Genomic DNA, 15,934 nt, shown 5'->3' on the forward strand with positions numbered 1-15,934 from the left:
CCTCTGTACAATTCGTTGCGCCTTTACCGCATGATTCTGAAACATGGATATTTGAATAGAGTGCATACTAGTTTCTAAGTGATGTCTTGACCCGACTAAGATTGGTCCTATAGTAGTGCGGCTATGAACCCTTAAACTTTTCATATTGCCGCATCCTATAGCACCGAAACTATGGACTTTTGACCACGAATTCATATAAATATTTTCCCTTATTTTGATGTGAGGAATCACTTCTCGAAGTTCGTCGGTTGAATTTTTGATACCCGATATACAGGGTAGCCCTAAAGTAGGTATACAACCCCGCATTGATCAAGTTTAACATTCTAGCTTGTGGGTTTATTTGCTTCGACTGTTCCGAGATTAAGGTATAAGCAAAAGGCTTTAAGAACAAATAATAAACTAAGCAATAACATTAAGAAATGATATAAAATTCAATGAGCTGATCAGTACGGTACTGTATACCTACTTTTGAGCCACCCTGTATGTACGTTTACTTTCACAATTTACTTTCCATCTCTTGTAACTAATACAATAGTTACATTATTAACAGTTTGGTAACATTTAAGACATCACGACATATCAACCTAACACAACATACAACCAACACCGAAATAATCTACAACTACAATAATGAAAATAGAAAACAAAGCTGAGACTTTGGAATAAAGACGCATTCAGTCTTGAGTACAAGGTACACTCATGTCCAAAATTATTGTCGCATGTCTATAAATATGTTGTAGGAATATAATTTGATAACGAATTCTCCCGGTACTTCTTATAATGTTAGTATGTATTTAATCGGTAAAGACCTGTATGCAGCAAATTTCATGTCAAAAGAGCAGTAAATAACAATAAAACGAAAATAAAACTTCCTTGTCCATTTAGTAACATTTTGTTTTATTCTCTCTAATTTTCGTATTTATAATTCTTTTCCTATGAAATTTACCACAAATATACATTTCCCGATTATACGCATAGTATCAGTATTAAAACTACACTGCAAAATCATTATCAAATTATATTCTTACAAGAAGATAGTTACAGATATGCGACAACCATTTTGGACATGAGTGTACAAGAAATGTTACAATGTTACAAGGTACAAGCAATGTTGGGGAAAACGGCCCGCAACAAACTAGAACATGATTTACTATTTCGCCGACCCCAATGTTGCGCTTTCTTCAGACACGCCTGTTTGAGAGACATCATGTTGCGGGACAATGCCCTCATCGCCGGGTGGACTACTTGTTTTTGTCCTAAGAAAAAAAGAGATTACGAAATTAGGCTTAATACTGACAAAAACATTTCTTCAAACACAGAAGGGTAATAAGGAATTAGGCTAGCGTACATTTACATCTCAAATACTTATTTGAAGTTATTTTTAATACTCCCGATTATCCACAGAATTGGCCGGCATAGTAACCACAGATAATCAACAAAACACACCAAAAAGGACGGACATAAATAATCTTTACAGTGATATTCACTTACAGCAGTGGTCCTTCACATGCAATTATGACTTAATGAATTTTCTTTCCATATGCGTGCTTCCACTTCCCTACATTTCCTTTATTTATGGTGTTACATGTTTCGGTGTAACGTGCTGTTATAGGCGTTATTGCATATCTTATTCTACCGTTGTAATTTTCATTTAATACCGTAGATAATCGGCCCGCGAATAATAGGGAGTTCACTGTATTTTCTACCAGGTGTGTAAAAAAAGTTGTGAGGTGATTCTAAAGTCACAAATTGGTAACACTGCGCGTATGACTTACCACAGTACGTACGCGTCATGTGTCAGTGTTAACATTTTGGTGTAGAGGTGAAATGAAGGTTCAACGTTGTGACCTAAGTTGTACACCGTCATGAAAATGTGAGAAAGAAGTTACGAGCAACAGTATTTTATCAAGTTTTGTGTCGAACTTTGATACAACGTAACCGAAACTGTACAAAAGGCAAAACAAACCTACGGCGATGCCGCTTGGTCGCGATCGCAGATGTTGAGAGGTTCCAGGCACTTTTTTGATGGTGGGGAACAGTGGGAACTAAGGTCCTGTCTAAAATGCATGCAACGTACACGCATGATGTAAATGTGAAACACTCTAAAATCTTTTTGCGTAATAGCAGACGAGCTTAACTTCAACCACAAAATGACGGTATCATACTTTTACCAACGAACTGGAGATGAGAAAAATCTGAGCTGTTGTACCGAAAAAAATCTCACGCCATTAAAAAAAGCGTAATGAAAATCCAGATTTTTAAAAGAATATCATTACAAGTGACGGAACTTACCAAGTTTCCTGTACCGGCACGATCACAAAACCAAATGAGTAGAGTGGCAGTCTCCTAGATCAATATGGCAGAAAAAAGCTAGAATGAGCAAGTCATGAATGAAACTCTTGCTCATTTTCTTTTTATTCCAGTAGAGGCTTTCCTGCCCTTAAAGATTTCGTGTCTCCAAGGCAAACGTTCACAAGCTGGCGACAAGAATTACGGGAAGAGTTCCTTGACTTTTCCCAGTTTTCCAGAATATGTAATCTAATTACCTACTCAGTCTTTCCCATATTGGTGGAAAAACGACAAAAAAGAAAGAAAACGATGATACATATATTTTTCCGTGATCAACTAGAATAATGAATAATAAAAAAACGTATTTTATTATGAAGTTACAAGACTTGCGCAATAAAAATTCCTACACAACGCAATAAATCATTTAGTCTGAAATTTATTCAGTAACCTGATTTACATTATGAAGTCTCGTCACCTATGAAATATGAAATGAAAAACCTTGAATCTTCTTTCGACTCAAGATGTGTAAGTAAATCTAAAAATACATCCGTATATAAAAATGGATGCTTAACTTTGCTTTAAATATCATAGCTAATCAGCTTAGCGACCCAGAACTAATGGATTCGACACTAATCTCGATTAATTTAGACATTTTTCACCCCGTCTCAACTGTTATACCAATAAAGACTGAAAATGAACTTAAAATTTATCCAGAAAGTCCCTATATTTTAACGACCCAGAAACCTATTTATTCGACACTTATATTGACCTTGAATTTGGACTTAAGCGTCACTATTAATTTCAGCAACACCGAAAACTAAGGATACGACACTGATACGGTTTAATTTCGATTATTTTTATTTTACCACCTTCCACCCGCCTTTGCACTAAGGACTTCTGTACTAAACTTTTTTAGGAGCTAAAATATATTAAAAAGAAACTACAAGTACACAAATAAAAACAGAAAGCTAAAATAAGACGATCTTTTAAAAACTCAAAGATACTGGAAACTTCCTGTGATTCAATTATCAGTTTACTAAGAAACGATTTTACAGTGTTCTGAGTATTAATATATATTAAACAGCGAAATTAGCCTAAAAATGTCACAAACAAACGAACAAAAAAAGATAGAACAAGGGAGCTTTGCTAAAAAAAATATGTGTATTTTAATTTCTTTCTGGCAGAATATGCAAGGAGAGAAAGTGTTCTTCAAAAAGATTGAGATATATCTGTTGCCCAATAAGTAATTAATCATTATATCGCTTGTTGTACAATATGGCTTTGTTTTTGTTTCTCTTTAATATGTTATATAGTACAATATTTCTAATTTCATTCTTGGGAAAACAAACAAACAAAAACAAAAAAATGAATGCACCTCTTAAACTGTTATGGTTATACCCGAAAACGAAACAAATCATTTTCATAGGCGAGTACCGTGTAAGCTTCTTCATATAACCCGCTTAAAGCTGGTTTGTTTGTAACCAGCTAGCTGAACAGGAAGCGGAAATTACGTTTACTTCACCAGCGTATAGTGCTTGGCGTTCATCTCGGAATGGTAATCCTGAGTTCTCTTTTTTCCAACAAAACACACTTCGGCTCCATCAAGAAATCCCTCCTCGTTGCCAATATGCAGCATAATTTTTCTCTTCCCAGCACCGGAAGGAGTACGAATGCCCCTCTCCAACTCGAAACCTGTTGAACAGCACTCCGGTAGTAGTCATACACTGGTGTGTCTTCTTCTGGCAGAATTTGCTCTTGCCATCCAAACTTGTCAGAATGGTTCGCACCGCACCAAGGCTCATCGGTGTAAAAGACTAAAATTATTACGTCTGTAAAATTTCAACAGCCGTAGAAACTGATGCCTTTGCCCAGCAATCTTATCACTTTCCATTAGAACTGGTTTCTTGTTAAACTTTTTATACCGAAATCCCAGTTTTCGCAACACACGCCATAACGAAGTTTCACTCATTTCTGGAGCATCAGTAAAGTCCTGTTATCTGTTCCAAGAGTTTTTTTTTACCGTTGGATACTCTTTTCGCACATAAAATTCGTGGAGCTTCCGGCGAATACACCCTTGAAGGAATTCATTTATAACCAACTTGTTTGACGGGGAACCTGTTTTTTTTCCCGAGATTCTAGGACACTATTATTGCGAAACTCACTTGAAACACGCTTCACAGTTTTTTCAGACACCTTTAAGCATTCGGCAGTTCTTTTGACGGATTGGGAGAACGAAAATTGTGGAGCATTGTTTTGTTTCTCCAAATCAAAAAATGATCTTGCATTTATTATAAACTGTTTCTCGAAACTTCGAAAATGATGCTTTTTCATTGTTTATATTACAACCTAACCAAAAAACACACAAAGATAAAAAAGAAACCACACGAGAACAAACACAGCCACAATTTCTGCTTCCCGCGCTTCGCGCAACGCTGACTCATGAAGTTCCATGCGGCAACGTCGCAACAGCTGAGTGGTAACTGATCGTAAAAAATATGACTATTGTCATATTGTAATTTCGGACCTTTTGTCTGTATCTGAACTAAAACTGTATACGTTGTTAATATTGCCATTCAATGGAGCGTACTTCAGTGCTTTCCGTTCTTCACTAATACGAGTTACGGGCAGAGATCGGTACATGTAACAAAATAACTTATTGTACATTAACTATAAAATTAATTTTAAAAATACTACTGCACTTTTGTTTAGTATACTTTCGTTCATATTCAGTAAAAATTTCATTCCTGTATTGCAAAAAATAACTGAGATATTTTTCTTTAAACTTCAAGGAAACCAATTTATTGCAAAAAAAAAATTACGTTTTTAAATACATTTTTTATTTTATAACCTAAAGTATTAAGCAGAGAATTGCAAGCAAATAACCTGTTAAAGTAAACACTTCAGTGAGTAAAATGGTGCATATTTCATGTCTCTACTTTAACTGGGCTCGAAGATATAGTTGTTTGAACCCAGGGGTCTATAACGCTGAAATGGAGAGTAGACTACCTCCGTATCCGATAATGAACAGCTCACTACTAAAGAAATGGTTCAATGTCTAAATTGAGATAACTGATTTTTCCATAAACAAAACTTATACATATATTTTTTTAGAATGAAAATTCCACATCAGTGTACAGACAATCGGAAGTTGCTCAATTTCAACATTGAACTAAAATGTATGTTTAGCTACGTTTTTAAATAAGAAAAACTAATATGAATAACAATGTTCCTTCAAAAACTTAACTGTACACAAGTGTTTCTCAGTTACTTCTGAAAATTTCTGTATTTACCTTTTCTCTATCCTAAATTTTGCTCTGGCTAACCAATGCCCGATCATCTCTGCAATTTTATTATCCGTTAGATCTTCCTGGTTATGAACGCGTCTCATAGTATCTGAAATACAGAGACTAAGTTCGTTTATAGGAATGACTTAAGCATTACGTACAAATTACGTTTAACTTACTAGTACAGTTATAATGTTTCCAGACAAAAATTAAGATTCATTCACTGCCGTAAACAGCGATTCAAAAAATTCGAACGAAGATAAGTCAATGGCCCGTTCTAAGCCGTACCTGGAACATGATTCAGAGTTAAGATCTTTGCCACTGGTCCGAACCCAGCAGTACAGAAAACCAATGTTGTTCAATTTGGTAATTTTAGTGAGCGGGTCAACACCATTATAAAAGATAACTGAACATAAAGAAATTGGCGTAGAAGTAAGGTTGTTCTCACAGCTCAACATATTACCAACAGTGGCAAGCTATATAAATGCTGCCAGTAAGATAATTTTGAAGGCTCTATAGATTAGACCTAACCTTATCTGCATGAATGCACACCAGTCCGGGAAAAAGAAGTAGACACAAAAGTTTCCCCCCACTCGTTTTAGAGTTATTCCAAGATTCAACTAGAAGGGTAAGTCAACCCTAGGAATACCAAGTTATCTTACGTACTATGTCATATTAGTGATGGGCAAAACCATTCACCTCTCAGATTCGTCGCTCAGTAGTTCGCTCACTAAAATGAATCGGTTCATTTCAACGGTTCAGTGACTCACTTATATTTTTACAACTGGGAATGGGTGAGGTTAAAACATAAAATCGTATTATCACACTAAATACAATTAACAGATGTCATGTACGAAAAAGTGTAATTCTAATGCAAAATCATGAACAATATGGATTAAATAAAAGTTTCCCGTAATCAGCTAACTCTGAATTTTACAGAGTAATAATAATAATAATAATAATAATAATAATAATAATAATAATAATAATAATAGAGTTTAGCGTCTATTTCAGCAGCGAACCTATGTAAGACGTGGATTTACAACTTAACGTGGAATCCAAGCCATACGAGTCGCACTGGGAATTGAATCCCGTAACATTTATTAATAAATCTTAAGTGCCTACTGTCTTAAAATTTGAATAAATCAAGTTCAGTATGATTGCAGGCTTATCCAAACGTAGGAGGAAAAAAAAAAAACGGTGAGGGGAAAATGGGAAAATGTTGTTACGGCTATCGCATGCTTTTCTCTTCTGGAATTGAAATTAGGCATGAATCCAGGTTTACGAGATGCGAGGCCGCAGGCCGAACAAACATGTGAGTCTAGGGGATTAGGAATTGAAATTTGGTATGAGGTTTCTGAAGTGGTTATTGTCTTGAAATTGGAAAATATAGTTGAAACCCAGTATTATTAGAGCTATGAAATACGAGATCATATTGCCAAAAAAAGTATGGATGATTAGGTAAACCTCCAAACGATGGGACAAATGTTATTGTTACGGCTTTCGCGTGCTTTTCTCTTCCGAATTTTACCGGTTTGTTTTTCAGAAATTGAAGACAGTTAAAATTTGGCATGATTGCAGGGTTATGAAGTGCAAAAACTTACGCTGAGCAAACGAGGGAGACTAGAGGTGAAGTTCCAAGGAATTTGAACCGAAATTCGGTTTACTCGCGTGTTTTTGAGCTGCGAGGCCGTAGGGCGAACAATTTTCTATAAACTTATTCCTCCTCTGCAATGCCAGGCACTTCAGCTAGCATCTTTATACAAAAGTAAAGGAGTTATTTTAATGTTCTTAACCCATTAGCTTGTATGTTCTTTCGGACATAAAATATGTAAGATTTATTTCAATTGCTTTAGAGGAAGGTGGTGTATTTTGTTAACTACGGTACCATGATATGAACGAGTGTAACAATACACATAACTGACGCATTTTGTATAAAATATATCCTAAGTTGCCAGATCCAACTGATCTCAAAAATGATCATCTAAGCTATTTATGAAGTAATTTTTCACACTACTGTAGTAAACTGTCTGGATAACCATAACAAATAACTCAAAATGTACAACAACTGACTGATAATATTTTGTTAGAATTTTTAACAAAAGTTACGCCGAGGGTTCGATTTACTTTTGATTTTAGTTTGTCGTCTCGTTCAGCATCGAGGCCATGAGACGCGAACCTACAGTCGGGAATTGAACCCGGGGCTCCAGCGCGAAAGGCGTGTATGTTATCTACATATCTACGAGGGAGCTCCTTGTGTATTCGAGAATCTCCCTCGGTATTCCTAGTGATAACCCTCCGCCGCGTACATAAAAATGCGAAAATCAATTCAGCCTATTATCAGACTACTGTTTCGCACAGAAGTTCAGCCTCTCTAGGATAGATTCCCAGAAGGAATGATTGCTTCAGGAAAAGCTGATAGAAGACGCTGAACAGGAATATGGCTACAAGTTATTCGTCCTTCCAATGGAACTTGTCGAAAATGAACGCATAGTTTCAACAAGGTGCCACCTGCCTAATCTCCACACGAGGCCTACCTAATCTCCACATGAGGCAACTACATTACGACAGGACTCTTATCTTCAACTGAACCCAACTCAAAGAACTGCTACGTTAATCAAAATCTGCATTCTTCAGTCATTTATCCAATAAAGTGATGCTAAATTTTGCTTTAATAATCCAGAATTTATATTGCTACATCCTATATAAAGAAACTGATAAGGGGAAATGTAGTAAAAAGTCTCCGGTCAAACATATATGACATTCAACTAAAGCACAGTAGTAAATTGACATAATCTACAGTACGAAGTTTGGCTATAGTGCAGTATTTACCTATAACAGTTTTGCACGTTAGTAACTCTCGAAACACCCTCTTTCCTTTTTGACCTTTGTAACTATAGTAGGCAGCAACCTCATCACAGATAATCTTTGACATCATGTTGCAGGCAGTTCTGGAAGAAGTTCCTCCTTTTGCTAAAGCAAGGTAAGCCATCTGAAAAAATAAAAACAAACATGTATACATTAACGAAGTTTAGTTTAAGTAATAATCTAGAAATTATCAGTAAGGCCCTAAAGCAGCGGACACGTCATCTTTCCTTTACATATCTTAAGAAGGCATATATGCAAATCACATGCAGGAGAGTCAGAACCCGTCACTCTGTCTCCCCCCCCCCCCCTTTCATTCTTAGGTTCACTTTTTCTAATATTTTCATATAAATTAACAATTGCTTAACTGCCACCAAAAACACGTAGGACGCAAACGTCTTTATGTGACAACAATTAACCACAACTTATTGATAATGCTAGGCGCTGAACAGACAGGTTTATAATGAATCACAACATTTTATTTATTTATTGCATGCAACAGTTACTAGGTGGCATATTGTAAATGAATATTTTATAGGCCCTCCTCAATTTTTCGGACATCTCTTTTTATTTTAACGTTTTCTTAAGAGCTCTTTCCACTTTTAGGTCATTTACTTTTCGGATCCTAACTACGAATTTATACTTCTAAATGTACATATCTAAAATGGAAGAACAGGGAACTATATGCGTACTAAACACGATTGGCAAAAGGTACACCTTTTTAAAATTCGTTTTGGTTTAAATAAATTCTTTATTTATTCAGATTACATATGGTTAGAAGAAATAAGTTTGTTTGGACGTTGCATATGGACGTTGCAATTGTTGGACGTTGGACGTTGGACGATGCTTTACAAGAAAGTAATTTGATTATCACCAGAGATGCAAGGACTCGAAAAGAACGGCTTTTTTTTTAATGAAAAAAAATTGCACGGCTTGGGAAATTTAGGGCTTTTATGAATATTTCAACTTTTACGAAGAAATAACAGTGTGCCCCACCTTTTGTTTCCTATCATAAAGAAAGAAAAAAAAACTGCATTCTGAAGACTGTTATATGTTCAATAATCAAAGATAACCGGTCAATGGATAGAAAAGAAAAAGGGCAAATTAGTAGACGCAGTAAGTTTCCTAGTTCGAACGAAATGTTTGTAAAGCTATTAGAATAATATTTAACGACCGTCATGTATTAGTAAAAAAATTAATATTAGCAATAATTGTTCTGAAAATAGTAGTTACACTCAGTGGAACAAACTTATTTATTATTTATGCATAAACTGAAACTACATTTAGTGTTTTTTTTTCTTTTTTCTTTTTTTTGTAAACATTTTACGTAGGAAGTCATGCGGAATACTTGTGTGTAAATACATATTATTTATTGAGGTCGTTACAATTCCAGCGGAAGGTTTAAAACGCTAATACACGATATAGAGAAAGACGGAATAAATTCTTTAAATGATGACCTGTTACTAGTATTAAACTAACATCAAACAGCATGATTGTTCATGACTAATTTTCTCAATTGAACTTATATTGCGTTCTAATAAAGTATCTGAAGCTCACAATAAAGGGTTTCTGGAACTAAGATGATGATTTTTTCTTGTCTGTCGGTGTAAATTTAGGCAACCTGCACAACACACGTCAAGATGTGTAACTTTCAGAAACATGATATTGTTATTACGTAACCAACTTGTCCCTAGTAAGATGTTGGGTTGCGTAACTTACACTTGCAGCTTAGCAGTGAAATCAGTACAATAACCAATAAAGACAGACAGCCACACACTGAACGTAACTTACAACAGTAATAACTGTTGTAAGGACACTTCTTTCATTGTAGAATTCAGTACAAAAGGGGGTACATAAGTAGGAAAACATAAAAGTCAAAAAGATTTCCATCTAAAAATTAAGAAAAGCTTTATATATATATATGAAAAAACAATCCCAAAAAAGACTGCTTTTTGCATTTCTAATTCACAGTATTATAACCAGTGCACTAAATAAGACATTCATACAAATAATTTATTTTGGAATTTTAAAATAGAAAAAATAGTATGTTAATGCTGTTCAAGAAAACTTAAAGATTCTAGTTAAGCTACAGATTAAGATACAAATTTTTCCGAACTTTTATCAATACATTTAAAAGCAAACTAGCTTCTCTGTGACAGAACAGGACAGGTCTTACTGCTTAGAGTGACATCCGAGGCGCAATTCGGTTTACACACACAGGAGAAATGTTGCAACCCCCACAATCAAGCCCTGGACCCTAGATTACAATTAACGCAGCCAATTGATTTTTAAACACCGGTTTAAACCACCTTGATTTAAACCAACCAACATTGGTATTAAATTAAGGACACCAATATCTTAAAATATCCTGACTTTTCATGATTTTTGCTGAACAGTTTCTTAAATGTCACTGTCTATCGTGGAAATTTTTGTACCAATTAGATTGCGTAGTACCAAAATTTTTCGCCCAATCTCGAACATTTACATAGCTGCCAATCTGTTTTTATTTCATTCAAATAATACCTTATACTATTTCATAAGAAATATGAAAAGTAGGTTTAATAATAAAACATACACAAAAAGAAAGTAATGCCATTCTAGAGACAGGCCGACAACCTAAAATCATGAAGTTCTCAACTTACTATATACGGAAGAAATTATGCAACAACAGACCCGAAGGTTCTGGACAACATTCAGAAATTCTATGAGTATATATCGAGTTACTAAGTCCGACTTTTTAAAAACATTTTTGAGAGGGGGTAAAACTTTCGAGAGGAGGTGAGGGAGGAGACGTGCCGCAGATTGTGCAGCACCTTCATGCGTTCGCCAGTGACAACAGCACGTTATATGCATTTCATACGTGATAAATTCTCAATGCAAAACTAGAAATAAATAACATCTGAAACTTAGAACTAATCGATAGAACCGTCAGGTGGACCAGCTGAAAGAAAAAATAATACACTATGAAATCTCTATTATATTGCACACTGAAGGAGAATGTCTTAATTCTTGAAAAACAATAAACTAATCTTAATAGACGAAAATATGAGAGATGAAATAAGTACATGAAAAGAAATAATAAACTAACTTCAAAGAAAAGTTCATACAGCAAGGAATAGATAGACTGTGGAGGGGAAATAAAAGTCATGTACGCAGTTTTCACTAACTAAACTTTGAACAGACATTCCCCAAAATTCCTCGACTTTATCTAGTAAAGAAACGAAAGCTTCTTTAATTCTTTCCGATCAATTTCATTTTACCCGACTTTTCAGTGCTGTTGAAATCTTGCAAATACAAGTGTGTGATTCTCGACTGCACGTAAGCTGTACTCGAAACACACACAACATAAAAAGCCGAAGAGAAACTTACCAGCTGCTTCTTCACTTCTTCGTCAGATAAACTCTCCTCTAGCTTCTGCAATTGTTCATTTTGAGCTGGTAGGCTTAAAGAACACAATATATCGTTTCCTTTATCATCCATCTTAGACGTCACCTGTAAATTCATGACTTCGGAAATAGCCTCGACTTGGGTTTTAAGATATCGCTGGTAACTTATCATCTTAGACATCGACTGTCTCATATCTGTAAGTGAAATAATTACACAATTAATACCGACTACGGATGTCTGCACGTTGCGGACGGCAACATATGATTCGTTTGCAAATTTGTAATGAGTCACTGCGGCCAGTCGTGCTGGTATCTTTGAAAATTTAGCTTTTTAAATACAAAGAAAAGATTGAGATGGGGTTAAAAGTCGTAGTTCGACTACAACACCTCTATGTATGAAACAGTTATAGGTGACTGTGGCCCTGTTGTAACCATATGGTCCAGCTCATCGAATATTAATGAAGAAAATTTTAATTTTTAAATGAACCTCGTATAAAAGCACTCGTAAGAGTTTTTCTTTCAGCAAACAGACGAGTATGCATATATGTGTGTGCGTCGCGTCTGCGACGGAAATCTTGCGCATCCTTTACCAAAATAATTATCAGGGTATAAATTTACATTTGCTAGTTGTAAGAAATAACCTAATATACTTTTCTTTCAGCATAAACAACTAATGCCTATGCAACGTAATAATTTTCACATTATTAAATTGCATCGGCATTGAGAATACAATTAGAATCAGCTTTTGTGTCGATTTCCCAGAACGTTCTGATCCGAACTCTGAACCGTGTTGTCCAGTGGCTATATGGTCGGCTTTGGTGAACGATCCAAACTGTTGTTAAAGTCTAAACGAGACGACCAAAAGATAAAGGATCGAAACCCGGACCGTTGTAAATGCCCAAGCCCACCTAGGGATCTGTAGGACACCAACCACATACACTTATACTGTTTTGCTTTATGATGCCTTTAAGATTGTACAAAAGTTTTGAGTCAAACAATTTGACAATAAAATGATCGTTGTGTTTAACGAGGATGAAACTAGAAATTACTTCCATCAAGATTCCAGCCCTGGTTCTGAAACTGATTTTGATGACTGGAACGGACTTTTTCTTTTCTAAGAATGGAAGTAGTGAAAACCTTTTCACACAATTAAAACATTACGATTTGAATATGGAAAGTCTTTTAGGTTGTAGTTCACACTACATATTAGTCTATAATAAATTCACTACATCTAATATTATCGTTACATATTCTTTTAAGAATTGATGAAAAACTTTAAAAACACGCCGTATTCTGAGGAAAGCCACAGCAAAATCTAGCCGTATTCAAAATGTGAATAGCAATAATAATTAACTGAAAACATTAAACCGGGTACATTTATTTTTTAAAGGAATCCTTCTCATTAGTGTAAATCGGTGATGACCAACTTCTAAGGACTATAGTTGCATCGCAAGAATTACGAAGCACTTTCTCCGCAGGAACTAAATCGGAACACTATATAATGAGTAAAACAGAGTGAAAATTAAATTCTTTCAAAATTATTGACGAAACAAAATGCAGGTTACAAAAAAGCCTCCGGGAAGCATAGACACGCCAGTTTAGCAGTTGGCTAGCACTGGTGTAAATATCTGATATTAGTCATGTATAAGGAATATTAGGCTAACATATATGAATACCGTGAAAGATTTTTTCGCTGCATTATCATATAAAGTAATGGAAGCAAGAACAACACTTATGAATGTTATATTTACTGTCATCTAATCTCGAATTTTTGCAACTTGTCAACAGCAACATCATATACAAAATTTCCACTTGTTTCGGTTTAAATGAACATTTCATGAATTTAAACAAATTTAAATGAACATTTCACTCTAAATTAGACTAAAAGTAACAGCGTAGTTACATTCCACTAAAATTCTAGAACTGATTTTTTTCTGTATGATCAGCTTTAATTTTTTTTATTATCAAAAGACTTTCAAATCTTAAAAAAAAAACGACGCTTCTGAAACTCGAGAGCTTACAATACCAATTCTAAGAAAAAGTTTTACAGAACAGTATCATGGAATTTGTTAGTCCACCTAATTTCTTTAACCATTTACTTTTTCCACGAAATAAAGTGAACTACCTGATTCACCTACACACATTACATAAGTGGTCCAGTGGTTACCGCCCACATATCTGGTGTAGGTTCTTGGATCGAGTTCCAATACAGAACAATGCGATGTTACAAGACGAAAGAACGAACCCATAGGTTCGAATTCTAATGAATGTTAATCATCGTAAATTGTAGACCTCCAGCTCAACTATTACGTATATACAAAATCAAATTAAGAAGACCCTCCAAGGTGAAATAACTCCAAATACAAACTGCGAAATGTTCTGCCTTGCTTGCTTCCTTCCTTTCTTCGCGTCTTTAAACAATTAAAGAAATACTATATATACTCATCACCCAGAACATTATGACCACCTACTTAATAGTCGGTATATCCACCTTTGCCACGGAAAACAGCGGCGGTGCGTTTTGGCATGGAAGCAATGAGGCCTTGGTAGGTCGCTGGAGGGAGTTGGCACTACAACCGCGCACACAGGTCACCTAATTCCGGGGAAGGGGGCGACGCGCTCTGACGTCAGCCACTGCACTAAGGTCCATGGCGATGATCGCGTGCCCATTGCAATCGTAGTTACAGATGTCGTGGTGTTAACACTGGCACACAGCGTCGGCTGCGGAGACCCATCGTTAGAAGTGTTCAGACACATTTGTACTCTGACCAGCATCAAAGTCTGATGTGACTTCCGCCACAGTTCGCCGCCTGTCCTGATTTACCAGTCTGCCCTAGCTACGAAGTCAAACATCTGTAATGAGGGGGAGGGCAACCCCTCAACGTTTAGACGTCGTTTCACCTTGGTTTGCCACTTAAAGACACTCACCACAGCAAGGGTTTGAAAAAACCTGGGCTTTTTTGAAAAAGCCCAACCCACCTGAGCCCATATGGGTTTTTTCGGGTTTAATAGTTTTTTTTTTTTCGAAATATTTCAACGTCTCTGGGGGTAAAAGTGTTAAAATGTGATTTATATTTCAAGATTGTCATTGTCACAACTTGCAACAATTTTCTACTCACTGCCGTTTTGAAAAAATGGCCGCCATTTTGAAATTTTACATTCAATCGCCAAGAAAATCTATACAGCAAATTTAGCATATCTTGTGCTTCCACCGTCAAAATTTCAATTTAAAAGACTGAACATTGCGCTTCGTAGCGTAGATAGATATTCGCTGTTTTGAAACAATGGCCGCCATTTTGATATTTTAAGTTGGTATGCCGCCAAAATCTATACAGGAAATTTAGAGTGTCACGTGCTTGTACTCTGAAAAATTTAACTTAGAAGGCCGAAAGTTGTACTCTGTAGTGTGTGTGGTAGAGGCAGACAAACGAGTTGATTTTGTGTTTAACGTCCCTTTCAGCAGCGAGGCTATGAGATGGGACCTACTGATTAAAGTGAAATCCGAACCACATGAGCTCCCCCCAGAAGCAAACCCGGGTCACCCACGCCGAAGACGAGTACACTAACCGCTTAGCCATGAAGGAGCTCGGCAGACAAACGAACAAATGTAGATCAAGTCATCCAGAAGCCTGACTGACATTCGCCAAATATGAATACCAAAAGGGGTCTATTAATTTAAAACAAAGATACAATTCATGTTGTATGAAATAAATGTTTCAAAATGTCTTATATGAAATTAACATCTTCCAGCATAAATAAACCTGCCATATTTTCTTCATGAGAATACGGGACACATCAGATCACCCCCCCTCCTTTCCAACACAATGAATTGAACTATAGTCTGGTTATGAACAAAAGTATAATAGGCCGCGGTGGCTCAGTGGTAGAGCGTTCACCTCTGGTGCATGGGGTCCCTAGTTCGATCCCAGCTCGCGCCAAGTGAGCTTTGTGGTGGACAAACACCTTGTGTGTGGGTTTTCTCGGGATGCTCACGTTTCCTCCCACTTTCTTCATTCCGTCATTTCATTCATTTCTCATCATCACCGTCACCTTGAACATAGCAGGCATAACCGTGAGACTAAAAGTAAAAGATTTCGTTCGATTTAATTT

At 36.0% G+C, this 15,934-nt stretch overlaps 1 protein-coding gene across 3 annotated transcripts; it reads right to left on the reverse strand.

The window, feature by feature from the left end:
- Positions 1–581: 581 nt before the first annotated feature.
- On the reverse strand, positions 582–14,799 carry LOC145695092 (uncharacterized). 3 transcript variants are annotated; one of them, XM_081771984.1, is made up of 3 exons: positions 11,808–14,799; positions 8,406–8,565; positions 582–1,256 (listed from the first exon to the last, which is right to left on the reverse strand). In XM_081771984.1, exons 1-3 carry the CDS (start codon positions 12,015–12,017, stop codon positions 1,093–1,095), a joined length of 534 nt encoding a protein of 177 aa, XP_081628110.1. In that variant the 5' UTR covers positions 12,018–14,799; the 3' UTR covers positions 582–1,092. The 3 variants fall into 3 exon arrangements, with proteins under 3 accessions (XP_081628110.1, XP_081628111.1, XP_081628112.1); XM_081771985.1 differs by lacking the exon at positions 582–1,256 and adding an exon at positions 5,570–5,682 and having other exon boundaries at positions 11,808–14,796; XM_081771986.1 differs by lacking the exon at positions 582–1,256 and adding an exon at positions 5,579–5,696.
- Positions 14,800–15,934: the final 1,135 nt, after the last annotated feature.

The sequence above is a fragment of the Thermobia domestica genome, chromosome 9 (assembly GCF_964235325.1).
Source record: "Thermobia domestica chromosome 9, izTheDome1.hap1.1, whole genome shotgun sequence".
Lineage (NCBI taxonomy): Eukaryota > Metazoa > Arthropoda > Insecta > Zygentoma > Lepismatidae > Thermobia > Thermobia domestica.